Source organism: Vigna radiata, chromosome 6, assembly GCF_000741045.1.
Source record: "Vigna radiata var. radiata cultivar VC1973A chromosome 6, Vradiata_ver6, whole genome shotgun sequence".
NCBI lineage: Eukaryota > Viridiplantae > Streptophyta > Magnoliopsida > Fabales > Fabaceae > Vigna > Vigna radiata.
Window position 1 is genome coordinate 16802891 of NC_028356.1, and position 15897 is coordinate 16818787.

Below are 15897 nucleotides of genomic sequence, written 5' to 3' on the forward strand. Positions count from 1 at the left end.
AAATGTTTAAGCCAGCACATCAAGAACATCTAAAAAAGTTTTTCTAGTAAATAAAAGTAATTTTTCAATAAAGAAAGAGAAACTAAAACAACCATAAATGAAGTAGCAAAGCAAGAAGAGGAACTGGTGACTGGTACTAAGCCAGGTGGGGTCCACTTTTTTGACCCAAACATTAAAGAGAAATAAAATAAATAAAAATAAGAACAAGGGTAGCAGAAAAGTCTTCCACTCTCTAAAAAGCTTTGCAAGTATTAAAGAGCAGGCACAAAACCAGAGCCTGCCTTCCTTGTTTTGTGTGTTTCTGTCTCCAAAGGTATGTTTTTCCTGTTCTTGTTCCTCTCTTCTCTTGTTCACCCTGATGGTTCTTCCAGTTTCTGTTAAAAAATTATTCATTTCTAGTTTTTGAGACTACTGTAATTTTTCCCTTGCTTGTCAAGAAAAATTCTGAAGATGGTGGAATGTTTTTTGCCTGAGAGGGATGATTGGTGGTGGAAATTCATGTGAACCATGTTAAAAATTTTGTGTTTTTTTTGTCTCTGACAAGGAAAAAAAAGGACAGGTTGTACATGCCATTCTGTTTCTGTTTGCCAGGATTTCTCATTTTTGTTATCATTTTTGTTACCTGGATTGCGCTAATTTTTATAGCTGTTCCTATCTAATTGTAAAGTACTATCAATCTTTATCTATTTGATGTATGCTTGTTGTAAATAGCTTTCAAAGTCGTTCATTGTCTCTCAAATTGGGGAGAATCTGCTTCTTAGTTTGCATTCATCTGTTTTTATTTTTGTTATCTTAGATTGTGTTTTCCGTGGCTTAAATTTGAATTTGTTTTCTGGTGCATAGCGTGTTAAGCCTGTTTTTGTGCTGTGATTTTTCAGATTCTGCTGAAGTTTTAGGGGAATATATTACATAACTCCATGTGCTGTGTTTCCAAGGGGAAACCTCAAATTGGTCTAGTGATGGAGGACGAGTGTGTAAAAGAAGAGATGCATCATAGAATTTCTGCTTTGCTTGAGTTTTCTGCTGCGGATGATCTAATTGGCTTCAAAGACGCTGTTGAAAAGGAGGGTCAGGATGTTGATGGGGTGGGGCTGTGGTATGGAAGGCGTGCTGGCTCAAAGAAAATAGGTTATGAAGAGAGGACTCCTCTCATGGTTGCTGCTACGTTTGGAAGCCTTGATGTGTCTGCTTATATTCTTGGAACGGGTGGTGTTGACGTTAACAGGGCCAGTAGGTCAGATGGGGCTACTGCTCTTCATTGTGCTGTTGCTGGGGGTTCTGCTGCTTCTGTTGAGGTTGTCAAGCTTTTGCTTGATGCATCTGCTGAGGTTAATGCTGTTGATGCTGATGGTAACAGGCCAATTGACTTGATTGTCTCTGTGGCTAATTCTATCTTCAGTCCAAGGGCCAGGGTGCTAGCGGCCCTCCTGGAGGGTACCTGTGATGCTGCTGCTGCTGATCAGACATATTTCTCACTTCCTCAAGTGATTGACCAAATTGAGGAACAAAGGCAAGAAATGACCACATCTCGTGTTTCAAAAGATTATCCCATTGATCTCTCCCTTCCAGACATAAAGAATGGGATATATGGCACTGATGAGTTTAGGATGTATACATTCAAAGTGAAGCCTTGTTCCAGGGCCTATTCTCATGACTGGACTGAATGCCCCTTTGTTCATCCAGGGGAGAACGCTAGGCGACGTGATCCAAGGAAGTACCATTACAGCTGTGTCCCTTGTCCTGAGTTTAGGAAGGGATCTTGCAGCAAAGGGGATGCCTGTGAGTATGCTCATGGTATTTTTGAGTGCTGGCTTCACCCTGCCCAGTACCGGACAAGGCTCTGCAAGGATGAGAGTGGATGCACAAGGAGAGTTTGCTTCTTTGCACACAAGCCAGAGGAGCTTCGCCCCTTGTATGCTTCTACTGGTTCTGCTATTCCTTCTCCAAGGTCCTATTCTGCTGGTGCTTCTGCATTGGAGATGGGTTCAATTAGCCCAATTGCACTTGGTTCTCCATCTGTCTTGATACCAACTTCCTCAACACCACCTTTGACTCCATCTGGAGCATCTTCTCCTATTACTGGTTCCATTTGGTCTCAATCTAATGTTGCAGTCCCCACCCTGCTGCTGCCCAAAAGCAGATTGAAGACTGCTTCAACTGCAAGAGACATTGATTTGGATTTTGAACTGCTTGGACTTGAAGCTCATCGGCGTAGACAACAGCTGATGATGGATGACATGTCTGGTCTTTCCTCTCCTAACTGGAAAAATTCCATGCCTAATAGTCCATCTTTTCCTGTTTCTATGAGTGATCACATTGGGGAGTTAAACAGGCTTTCAGGGGTGAAGCCATCAAACCTTGATGATACCTTTGGATCTCTTGAACAATCAATTTTGTCTAAATTCCATGGAATCTCACTTGATGTTGCAGGACCTCAGTTACAATCTCCAACTGGAATCCAAATGCGTTCAAATATGAACCAGCAGCTGGGGGGCTATTCCTCGGGCCTTTCCACCTCAAACATGGTTGGATCAAGATCCTTCAGGGTTGATCCATCTGCTGAAGGAGCCTCGGTGGTTTTGAATCCAAGAGCTGCTGCTTTTGCTAAGCGTAGCCATAGCTTTATCGAGCGAAGCATGGTGAACCATCATTCTGAGCTTCCTTCTCCAAAGGTCTCTACTTTCTCTCACTGGGGCTCACCTGATGGAAAACTGGATTGGACCATGAATGGAGATGAGCTGAATAAGCTGAGGAAATCTTCTTCCTTTGGGTTTCGAAGCAGCAACAGTCCTCTTACAAAGGATTCAACCACAATGCCTGCAAATGTTGATGATGAGCCAGACGTGTCTTGGGTTAACTCTCTCGTTAAGGATGCTCCACCAGAAGCTGGAGTCGAAGATCAGCGAAAACAATGCCATAATGGAACAGAAGCAATTCCAGCGTGGTTGGAGCAAATGTACTTGGATCAGGAGCAAATGGTGGCATGATTTAAATTCTCTTTCCCGTAGTAGCAGCTCCTTATTACAACTCAAAACTTTATTTATTTAATGATTTGTTTTTTGAATTTTATAGAATTTACTTAGACGGTGACAATTTGCAAAAAGAAAGGTGAAATGGTCTACCAAGGCTAGGATATAGAAAATGGGCAGGACGCAAGTTTTCTGCTTCAGTAACTACCCGTTACTGGGTTAATTGATTCCATTTTTTCCTGATCTTTTTTTCTTATATATGTTCTATTGAGTTGTAAGTTGTAACTTTCCATTGACTGAATCACAACAATGTAGTGGGGGGGATATAGTATTCAATATAATGAGACTGGAGATGTAATAATCTTATTTATGCCCATTCTAAATTTGCATATCATGTATTCATGGCCTATTCCTTCTATTCTCTGCATAAGTTTCTTGGTGGATGTTTTGTTGTGTTTGTAAGTCATCATTCTTATCAGAGAAAAGTCAGCAACACTTTTTAATATACTTTTTAAAGTATATTATTATTGATTGATATTCACCGAAACCATTAAATAATCAAGTTTTTATTTATCATGTAGTGACTTTCATTTATGATTTTGTAGTTGTAAACAACTTTCAATTATTATGAAAAATGACTTGGTAAAAGTGTGTTGTTAACTCTTGTTTTCATACTGCTGCACCATTACAATATGTCAGTCAGCGTTTGCATGTTTTGACATTGCATGAGTTCTGATGCTTACAAATGGTGACTCATTAATGTCTCTGTGCGGGGTAAACGGGTGTTTAAGTCCTTCCAACTGACAAATAGGAAAATAATACATTATTATCAGTCAATATTGGCGATTCTGATTTTTCCCTTAGCCATACACGAATGATTAAGTGGGTCCACTCTAGTTATATCTTAGGTGAGCTAAAGTAAAACTATTAAATGCTGCAACACTGTGTGTGACACTTGTAGTGTGCAGATATAAAGATTTGGTTTGTAGAATTTAGATTTTGGGATTGATACATAAGCCTGAGCATTGATCAAGCCTCTGTGTGAAATCTGGTCTAAGCTGACTTGCTGATGCAGTTTTCATAGAGTGCAGTAGACAATAAGGATTTTGTTTGTACAATAGTACTAGGAAGTTTAAGTTACCTTCTTTCTAAGAAATGGGATAGCTTTATTTTTGTTATATGGTCTCTAACAACTTATTGTGTGTGTTTTTCGAAAATCTTTTTTCCACATGCTCCACCCACTCCTTGGTGGATTCTTCCTGCTACCTTTTTTCAATCAAAGGTTACATTTATTGGTTCTTTGTTATGAATGTGGAGGATTGTAAAGCACTAAGAAAAAGCATTCCCAAAAGCTAACGTATTGCACTTGGCTTTTATCAATCTTTTTTAATTTGCTCATTGAACAGTTTTGCTACTTCAGACCTCTAAAAATATTTTGGTTCATGGTTGTTAGACGTGGAAACTTGTTTAATGACAGAGAAGTACTGGGGTGAGGAATAGAAATAGGTTACGCAGCTTTTAAGCTGCTTTTATTTGACTCATTGATCCTTTTAGACTATATTCAACCTAAACTGAAAACTTAAATATCAAAATAATTGGTTTGTTGGATTCCAAGCTAAGGTAGTAAATATCATTGCAAGTTAAATTTGAGCTAAGTTAGTAACTGTTTGGAATTCACATTATATCTATAACAGTGATAATGATGTACAGACACAAAACAAAAAAGTTATTGAACTATCTTTTAGTTTACTTAAATAGCCTTTTCTATTAGATTTCTTTCAGATTATTCAGAGTCAATTCAAGTAAGTTCTTAAAACAGATACCAAGTAAAATTTTTAAGAATGATTACCAACATAGTCAGTATTAATTTTCTTTGGTCTTTAATAATTTAAGCCAACATGAACATCCATGTAAAACTTTGGCTAACATTTACATTTTTATATGTTTCTTCACCCATGTATGTTTCTTTGGTCTTTTTCAAGTAGCTTTTATATTGTAGTTGGTACAGCATTTGGCCCCTTGTTTACAAATGAAAGAGTTTTACTATTTCATGAGAGACGAAAATGCAGGAATCTATATGATTTACATAAAGAAGAAAGAGACCAAAATCACAGATGAGGTTAAAATACAACTCAGCTAGTGACAAATAGAAAAAAAAAAAAAAAGTGATTTTGGTTTTCGTATTGATTGAAGGGTTGATTTTTGGTACTCAAAATCGATGGTAGCTTTAATTTAATATTTTGGTGGACACTGCAACATTTGGACTCTTGTGTAGAAAAAACCCATCTGCATTACACTTGTAACTTCCTCATGGAAATGAAGTTGACTTGCTTGTGCTATGTGAAGTGCATTTCAAGATGAACTTTGTTATTTCCACATCCATGCTTTTATAATTTCAATCTTTTTTTCTCGTTAGGAATTTAAAGACAGAAAAAAGTGCCTCCAAGGTCGCTTTAACATAGTGGATACATCATTTTGGCTTATTGTGTAGGAAAAGGAGAGAAAAAAAACAAAGAAAAATCTTCGCAGTTGCCTCTTGGAAATGAATTTGACTTGCTAGCTAGTGCCTTGTCCAGTGTGAATGTTAATCTAAGCTTTTATTCCCAAATCCAACATCAAAATGCTTTTTAATCATCTTTACAATTATTTAACTATTAGTAAGTTAAAGATAAGCAAGAGTGATCATGGCTTATAGATATAAGAATGATGTAAATAAAATGATGATTTTTAATTTGTTAGATAAAATATATAAAGCAGTTTTTACTTTTGAATTATAGTTTTAATTTTATTATATGACATTTCAATAAGGCTAAAGCTGTGGTCTTGTCTCGTGCCATGTGTCATATTTAGATAAAGCTCGATTGAAACACATGGCAGCATTCAAACTAGCAAAAAGATGAACAATCTTCCTTCATGCAAGATGTGACAGACAGAATCATAATTTAAACAAAACGAGAGGGAGAATCAAAATCTTTTTACACTTCATTGATTTTCTTCTTTTACAAATTTTGAAGTTGCAATGCTTTCAAGGGATTCCCTGCAAGTTGATCTAAGATGAACTCCTGTAACAATTGATCAAAAATTTCTGACTCAAAATCAGCACATAAACATTCAAAATCACCTTGTTTCTTCAATCCTGTCTCTAACTTGTTTGATTCCATTTCACCTTCAACTAGCCTACAAATTTCTCCCCAAATATCTACACAATCTTGGCTTTGCTTCTCTGTTCTCTTAGATCCTTCAAGTTTGTTCATCTCCTCAATCATCATGTTACTATCACAATTCAAAACACAAAGCTTGTCATTCTCAAGCTCCGGTGACAATTTTCTTCTCCAACTCGTATCAACACCAAAGGAATCCACACCTACAACCAGTTTATGTATAATAAGTTATCAAATTTAAAACTTGTGGGAAAAAACTCTTAACTGACATGATGAATCTAAAGCTAAATACACAACTACTATGACCATACAAGGAAAATTTGATCAGATCATATCTTCGTACTACTTAATAAAGTATTAACTGCATATTTAGAAACTCGTCAGAAGATAAACAATTAGTCTATTAATTCCAAAAACATGCAATCTGTTGCCATTAACTTCTCATTAAACCTGGAAAATCTAATCTGCAACATGCAATCAAAGAACCTCTAAATAAAAAAGTTAAAATATTTAATGTATTGGAAAATTGAACACATTGGTTATAGGATTTAGAATTATTCAAAATTGAACTCAACTTAAAGAAACAAACCTGTTCCAGGAGCTTCCCGCTCAAAATCAAAGATAGAAACCGGACTTGAATCTTCTGAACCACATTCAGTGTCCACCTTCTTTTCTGCATAACACGTTGTTCCCTTCTTTCTCCTCTTCACTTTCTCACCATTGGTTACTTCCTTGCGGTTCATGTTGTGTGAGAATTTCGCCGTTTCTGAATCAAGGTACTCCTTTTCAAAATAAGCCATGAACAATGTAGAAGTGTTGGCAAATTGAATTTTGTGTTCGCCATCATTTCCAACATTGGCAGAAGACATGTCTGATAAGTTCCCCTTCTCATCATGCACCTTTTCTCTCTTGTTTCTCTTGAACTCGCCTCTATCTTTCAAACCCTTTTCTTTCTTCCTCTCTTTGGACCTGAATTCTCCATCATCACATCCACGTTCGAAGCTGAGTACCAAGAAGTTCTCATTTTCAAGCATAGTTGGGAACTCGCGGAATGATGAAGATTTGGCATGATTCTGAAGACCCTCCATTCGCTTGCATTCCCCCAAGTAGTCCACAGAGTTCATGGATTTGCTACGTGAAAGTGAAGAACTTGATTCAATGGGTCTCTCTCTCTCACCCATTGGTTCCAAACCCATTAATCTTTCCACTAACCCAGGAGTAATAGTAGTAGTGGTGGTAGATTCCTTGTCTGGTTTAGTCTTCAATTCTTGAACTTTTCCACCCATCTTTGACATTGAATCAAGTTCTCTTAATTGGTCTGATGGGTGTGTTGGAAGGCCACCAGAGCAGAGAATCCTGCGCAAGATGGCAGTGAGACACCCTGCTGTGGCACTTTTGGAGTTGCACAAAGATGGATCCAAGCTAAGGGTGGATGAAGATGACGGTGTAGATGAATAAGATGGTGATATCAAGAGCTTCATGTTGAAGGATCTAGTAAACAAGAAAAAGAGCTAAAGAGAATAGAATGATGAAAAAAGGGGAATGATTTTCTTTTTGGATTTCGAACTCTCCAAAGAGAAAGTTGCAATGGTTACGAAATGGGAGCAATCAAAAGTGAGATTTGAATTTCGCTATATCAGAGAAAAGGGTGGCGGGATCTGCATTTGAATGTTTGTGAGAGGTAGCAAGTTAGAGTGGGGTAACTACTTTGCTTTTGACCATTGACAAGTCAGTTCTTACTTCATGCCTATATTTGTCCTTTTATTTCCTTGCTTGGTGCAAACAAAAGCCTTCTCTCGGGGCACGTTGAGGTGCCACTTTTACTACCTTCATTCAAGTTCAAACACTGGGAAAGGAAAAAAAGAATGAAAAACGACTGGCTTTTATATATATGGTTTTAGCACACTGATTTTCTAACTATTAGGTGTTTGATTTCACAGACATAATGCTTAATTTTAGATTTTATTTTCAAAATCTGATAGTTTCCAGATTGATAAATAATCTTAGTCTTTAAACAGACCATTAGAAATTAAAGTTTGTATGAATGAAAATGTTATCTGTTGAGAGATACAGCGAATTCAGCTAATAAGAGTATTGATTTTGATGATAGATGGTGAGGGTCAGATTGCGTGGTTGGTCTAACATCTAAGCATAGCAGTGACAGTATAGTTTGTAGTTTTGTGTGGAGGATGAAACATTGACAGAATGTGTTTGTTTTTTCATGTCAGAGTAGCTGGTAATGTCAGTGGCCTGGCCAAATTCTCTTGGGTTCTGCAGCCGAAGATACTGACTTTTGGTTGTGTTTGTTCCAACATAAACACTGTTTTGGCCTTTGGAGAGAAGGGTTGTAAGAAAGGAAGGAAGGTTGATAACAACAGTACAATGATGTGGTAAGAGTAACTAGTCCCCACAAGTTCTGGAAACTCTGTTTCCATCTAATTTGGTTTACAATACAAAGTAATTAATGGATTTTCAGAAGCTCTTACATTTTTGCATTTTTCTTAACAGATAATGTTTTTGCAGCAAAATGTTTATACATAGTGAGAGTTTTGAAGTTTTAAAAACGTTTCAAAAGTCACAAAAAGATAAAACAATTATTCGAGTTTCTTTTTCCTTTTAGAATCCAGTGTTTAAATTCTGAAAGTTAGAACCTGAAAAAGGTGGGTTAAGAATTTGGATTTCAAACTAAATAAAGGAGTTAGTGACGTGTTTCCTTTTAGTTTTAACGATTGAAATCAAAATTTATATCATGGTTAGTTAAATTTAGTTGAAATTAGGAGTACTACTTCAACTTAATTATGTCCTAACTAAAATTGGAAAGGTTTTAAATAGAATTTATATTCATGAGTTATAAACATCCTTAATCTACCTAATTAAGGTTTGACGTTCTCTTTCCAATGTTTTTCGTTTATTAAATGCTATAAAACTATTGGAACCACCTCCCTTCCTCGTTGTGGGTTTCAATGCTAGAGAACTTGCAAAGAGCTCAAGTGTCTTCCCATGTTGGAAGTTAATAACAAACATTGATTTGAGTAGGTGTTCATCATTGAATAATGATGGAGAATAAGCCACCATAGGTGGTGTAAGAGAATGGCGAAGTGGATGGAGGTCCTACCTAGACTATTGGAACAAGATGGAGGTGCTAGTTAGATATGGTATGATACTATTTTTTTTTTTATTTAAATTTCAATCGAAATTGAAATTATTCTCTAAAACCTCACAAACAAAGAGTTAGTACACTCAACTTGAACCCCTAATTTTTTTTAAAGCTCACGTTCATCTTTTCTTATTCTTTTATAACATATGAATACAATTAATCTAAATAAATTTATTAGATTTCATTAATGTTTCAAAGAAATATTGGAAATTAGATGGTTTAAATGTTTTAAATTCTCTTTTGATCAATCATGAATCAAACCAAAATCTACTATTATTTTATATTATCCTATATCATAAACGTAAATATCTTTCAGAATTCCAATTCTAAATATTTTTTTTTTCATTATCCAAACTAATATATATATATATATTGTAATATCCCAAAAATGTAACTATAGACTATATTTAAGAGTCCTTACATGGAAAAAATTAAGTTAAGTTACAGTTATTCTAAAATAACCATAAATTTAAAATTTTACTGAAAACTTATACTAAACTATTACAAATACAAATTGTACGGTCATACAAATCAAGTATAAATCGAACGGTCCTAAATCAAGACAAAGAATTACAAGACCGAACAGTCTTACTCTAGAGGAAGCTGCCTTCTCTTTCCAACGCTTGATCCAACGCACCTTTAACACCTTCTGCTCACACCTACAGGGTGATCATTGTAGTGACAAGGACGACCGAACGGACAACATGACATGACAGGAAAAGAAGGGTAAGTTAGTGTAATTTCATTAATCATATGAATATAATCCAATTACATAATCATACATTTCAACACAATAATAGGCAATCATTAAACATTCATTTCCAACAAAAACCGAACATAGCATACATACAAAGACCGACTACTCAACTCGACCATCTAGATTGTATGAATATGTAGTTCATGGTCGTTCCTATACCCGGGTGGTGTAGTAACTGGAAACTCCTCAGCTGCCACCTGAGGTTAGCCCGTTATACCTCACCTAAGGACCCCCCTTAGACTAGGGTCTCCTCCCATTCTCACCACATGACTTACCCATCTCTACTTGAGAATTGGTAATCATTAGAATTGCAGGATGAACGCCGTGAATTTCACTATCCATATTCATACTTTACTAATTCAATAACCAATCACTAAGACCTTCCTCCTTGGAATTCTCTTCCAAACCACTTGAAATATCCACATCCTTCCTCATCCAATATACATACATAAGTAAAACTAAACCAAACAGTAAATCAATCATCATCGTCGAATACAACCGAACGAAAGAGCTTAACTTAATCTATGAACAAGACCGAACGAGAGATGCATATTCTTACCCAGTTCACGCCATTTATCAATCATCCACACCTTCAGACGAACATGGAGTAACACCAATATTTCATATCCATCAAATATCCAAACAAAACATCATTCAAAATAGAGAATCATAATTAAATTATACAAGCTTCCCTTACCTCGAATAAACTGGACAATCTCTTTACTTCCAAGTATTGCCTAACCCGCAAGTTACTTCTATGGATTCTTTGAGACTTTTGATTGCTGAAAAGAGACCAATCCTAGAATCAGGGTACAAAACAGTTCTCAGAAAATGAAATGATGAACACATGCAAGCCAAATAGTGCTAGCATTAGAGCCGTCAAAATGGGTCACAACCCGCGAGCCAACCCGGCCCGTCACGGGTTTGGGCCGGGTTTGGTTTGAAAAATACAACCCACTTATATACGGGTTAGATTTCAACCCGGCTCATTTAGACCCGACTCATGCGGGTTGAACCCGTGGTGAGCCGAGTTGGCCCACTAACCCACCTACCTAATTTTATTTTTTTAATTTATTATTTTATTTATGAAACCTTAAAAATTAAAATACTCTCTTCACTCACTGTGTATACCAAAAAAGTAAGCTCTGCTCTCACAAATCACTTACTTGCTCTCATTTGACGGTGCCCCCTCACCCTCACTTCACTGAAATTCTTCAAGGAGCAAGTAAAACACCCTTCCTTTATTCTTCTCTTTTCTCCACATTTTTGTTTTCTCACTTCTCTTTCTTTTTTTTTTTCAAAAACCCTATAATGACAAAAATAGGGGTTTGCAAATTTATTTTTTGTTCTGGGGGATTTGAAGACATGAATGATTTTTTTCATGTTCTGACATGCTTGTATCAGATTTTGTTCATTTTATTTAAACAATTTGAGTATACATTATTTGAACAAACTTTTTTTTTATATCTCTGAATTTGGGAAATTATGTTATAGATTAAACTATTAATTTTTTATTGATGTTATTGAGTACTGGTTCTCTTTTTTTTTACTAATATTTTTTTATTGATTGTCGAAATTGTTCTGATATTAGGAAAATCTTTATTAGTGAATTTGGAGACAACAAGAACAAGGGTCAAGGGTTACAACAATTGATGAAGAAGATGATTCAAGAGAGCAGAATATTTATTCAAGATTCTAATATCGTAAATGGATAAGGAACAAAAAATGAATATAAGAAACTTATTTGTATGTTTTTTGTGTGTTGTTTTTGGATGACATTTGGATTATATTGTACTTTTTATTATTATTTTGAATTGTCTTTAACATAATTTTTTGGGAGTGAAATTTGTTTAAATTTAAATTACAGAAAGTTTGTATTTTTTTTATTTTAAAAAATATATAATTAAATGGGCTAGTGAGCCAACCCGTTTACCCACCAACCCGTGGTGGGTCGGGCCGGGTTCAAGTTTTTCTGGCTCACTAATAAATGAGCTGGGTTGGGTTGGCTCACTAAGTGACCAACCCGTAGTGGGCCGGGTCGGGTCGAGCCGGGTTACCCGTTTTGACAACTCTAGCTAGCATGCATCAGAAACACAACACCTCAAAGGACGAAGAGACTTTGAACTTACCAACTTACAACTGAAATCCGGTCGGTGCAAAGTGAAGCCCTTTGCACTAGGAAGACTCAAATGTCGCCTGAATGGTGATCAAAAGTAGAAAAGGATGAGAATTTTTAGATAGACGATGGAGGATTCTAGAGAGAGGGAGGAGAAAACAAAAGTTGCAAAAGCTTGGGAAAAAAGGTGCATGTTGGAAGTGGCTGGAAATTTAAAATCCCAACATTTATACCACCATCAAAAGCCACTCGGTCCACTCTTTTGTAGCCACCTGGATCCCACTATGCTACTGAATTTATGGGTTCTGACATATATTAATCCAATAATTTTTTTTATATTTTTATATATTTCAATATATATATATATATATATATATATATATATATATATATATATATNTAATCCAATAATTTTTTTTATATTTTTATATATTTATATATATATATATATATATATATATATATATATATATATATATATATATATATATATGATAAGCAAAAGAAAAAAAAAATCTATTGTTTAGAAAATTAGATCAACTAAAACATTACCACATCTTTTAAAACTATGATATATAACATTTTTTTAGGTTTAATCATTTTAGACATCCCTATTTGTGCAGGATCGTCTTAAATAGGTCCTCGTATTGTAAGTGCTCTTAATTAGGTCCCTTATTGTGAAAAATTGAATCAATTTAGACCTCACGGTTAGTTCCATACTACCACCGTTAAAGGAGGTGACACGTATCAATTCATGGTTTTTTTGAATTTTTTAATTATTTGTATTTTTTTATTTTTAATTTTTTAAAAATAAAATTAAAAAAATGTCACGTGTCAATCTGATATTGTGCCACCTGGCAATGATAGTGTGACATGGCACTGACAGTGCCACGTGTCATCGTGAGGTCAAGTGTTATTGCATTAGTCTCAATTTGGTCTCTGTATTTTGATTGTGTCTCAATTTGATCCCTGTATTTTTATTTTGTCTCAATTTAGTCTTAATTTTAAAAATTAAACAATTTTGTTCCTCCTCAAATTCAAATAAAATTTAAATTGTATATAAGTTTAATTATATTTATATTTACTTAATTATGTAAATGTTAATTATGTTATTTAAATATACCTGTAAGGGTTAAAAAAAATACTGACATAACATGGTGGTGTGAATTTTGGTAGTGAAAGTTTCCATGAAAAATCATGAAAGAAGAAACTACCTTTAATTACCGTTTTGTTGAAAACTTTCTCCAATTTTTTATTTAAAAAAAGTGAAATTTCACATTAATAATTTGTTCAATGTGGTGGGAATTTTCCAAATGATTTAGCTCATTGAAACAAATTATTAATGTGAAATTTCACTTTTTTTTAAATAAAAAATTGGAGAAAGTTTTCGTGAAAACGATAATTAAAGGTAGTTTCTTCTTTCATGATTTTTCATGGAAACTTTCACTACGAAAATTCACACTAGCATGTTATGTCACTCTTTTTTTAAACCCTTATAATTAAAATTAATATGATTAAGTAAATATAAATATAATTAAACTTAATCTTGCTAAAAATATCAATTTTAATAAAAATATTTGTTAAGATTTATATACAATTTAAATTTTGTTTGAAATTGAGGAGGGACAAAATTGTTTAATTTTTAAAATTAAGACTAAATTGAAACAAAATAAAAATACGAGGATTGTAACATCCCAAAAATTATATGAAATTATATAATATTGAATGATTAACATTATAATGTGATAAAATAGTTTAAGGATGTAGATAGAGTTATAAGTTTACAATCATCCGAAAATTGGCCATACATTTAAAACTTTACATATATAAGAGTATTTCAAAATAAAGGAGATAGCTAAGAAGAATCCTAAGAACTAGGGGTTGTGTCGTCACCCTCCAATGCTTGCTCTAGAGGTACCTCATCTTCCTCTGCTCACATCCAAGTGGATGATCATTGCAAAAGGAAGCACACAAACACATAAAATACAAACAAGCAACAAGGGTAAGCTAGGTTGAAAAACATATGTGTTATCTTATAGCATTTGAAATGTAAAAGCATATTCATACAAGTAAATAAACACAACATCTCATCATGTTATAACTCAAACTAGACTCGTCCGGACTTAGAATGAATATCGAACTATGGCGGGTTGTGCACTTGTGGTGGCCTCTACTGCTTTGCAAAACCATTGCCAATGGGTTTCACCCTACCACACACAAGATAAATCCGTTACCGCGCAATAGGCCTCCAAGAAGCGACAACACTAGGACCTCCTACTACTCTCACCACATGGATCAATCTTCTCTATGTGAGAATGAAATATCATTAGAGTGTTAGGATAACTCCCAAGACTGAGCTCCTATATTCATTCCAAACACTACCATGACCTCACCAAGAGATCTTATTCTCATACTCCATCTCACCATCTTAATCATATTATAATCCTCTGTGAATCGTTAACATACCATCTCCTATTTACATAATCACATATACTATCATATCAAGTCATGTAAACGTCACACATCATCAAGCATTTAAACAGAAGAAGAAAAGATCAACTCATATCGAGTCAAATCGCTTAGCGTACAAGGTCGCAAGGTGTGACCAGAGGTTTTTCACATAGCGCACCCCATGCGCTATGCGAGCCACCACACAGAGGCAACTGTTAAGACCCTGGCAAGTGTACTAGATCGTATCAAGTAATAATAGATAGTAAGTCCAGATATTGTTTCCCAAGGGACTCAGTGGCCTTGACGTTCATGTGAATTGATTGCATAAGACTTGAAAGAAGAATAATTTGTAGTTGTAATGCAAAAACTGAATTGAAACATGCAAATGCAAACTTGATCAATTGGCGAATTAAGGTATGAATGAATGAAGTTGTTGGGGTTTACAATTTCATCCTTATCCACCCTCTTATATATATTATTCTTATTAAATTCGCTTTATTATCAATGTTCATGCAACTTTCTAAATTACTCTAAACTCGATCCCTTAGTGAAAAGAGCCTATTACCATAATTACTAGTTTACTATCCCTAGCCTCCTTAGTTACTAATGCATTAATTACAGAAGCTTAAAGCAATTAACCGTCCTACTCCTATCCTTAGGTAGTATTTCATAATCAAGAGAATTCTTCCCAGTTCTAGATTTCTCCATACGTCCTCGTATCGACAAAATCAAAGATCATGACACCAAATGAGTTAAATGATGCAAGCTCTACCCGCAGAAAAGAAAACTCAAACTATTGATAAGAAAAGCATATGAATAAAATAAGAAATTTGATACAAGAGAATTTCAAAAGGACTACATTGTTCCCCAACAACAAAGGATTTAGTTCACCATGGACATGGTGAAATTAGATGGAATTAATGGAAAGAATGAAAGAGTGAACCCTAGAATTGGTAAATTGGAGCTCCCACATCCAAAATACTCCTCCAAGGGGTGAAAAGAGTGTTTATGTGTCCTTTCTACCAAAAGATACAAACCCTAGAATGTCTAGGTCTTTAAATAGGACATAAAAATAATAGAAAACAGGTCCAAGCCCAAACAAATCATAAAAATCGTAGAAAATATATCAAATCACGATCTGGTTGACTTTTTCTGCATTCTGTTGACTTTTTCTGCACTATGGTTGACTGGTTAACTTTTCTGGTTGACCAGTTGACTTTTCTGCATTCTGTTTAACTTTTCTACACTACAATTCCTTGATAATTCAACCATTCTTTCAAATCATT

The 15897-nt window shown here is 34.9% G+C and overlaps 2 protein-coding genes across 2 annotated transcripts; one reads left to right on the forward strand and one right to left on the reverse strand.

The window, feature by feature from the left end:
* The first annotated feature begins 213 nt into the window (after positions 1 to 213).
* Positions 214 to 3363, forward strand: LOC106765089 (zinc finger CCCH domain-containing protein 66). The gene is made up of 2 exons (XM_014649587.2): positions 214 to 313; positions 879 to 3363. The coding sequence occupies exon 2, from the start codon at positions 918 to 920 to the stop codon at positions 2985 to 2987; it is 2070 nt and encodes a 689-aa protein (XP_014505073.1). The 5' UTR covers positions 214 to 313; positions 879 to 917; the 3' UTR covers positions 2988 to 3363.
* Positions 3364 to 5930: 2567 nt separating this feature from the next.
* LOC106764439 lies at positions 5931 to 7967 on the reverse strand. The gene is made up of 2 exons (XM_014648724.2): positions 6720 to 7967; positions 5931 to 6333 (listed from the first exon to the last, which is right to left on the reverse strand). The coding sequence occupies exons 1-2, from the start codon at positions 7609 to 7611 to the stop codon at positions 5969 to 5971; spliced, it is 1257 nt and encodes a 418-aa protein (XP_014504210.1). The 5' UTR covers positions 7612 to 7967; the 3' UTR covers positions 5931 to 5968.
* Between the last annotated feature and the right edge of the window lie 7930 nt (positions 7968 to 15897).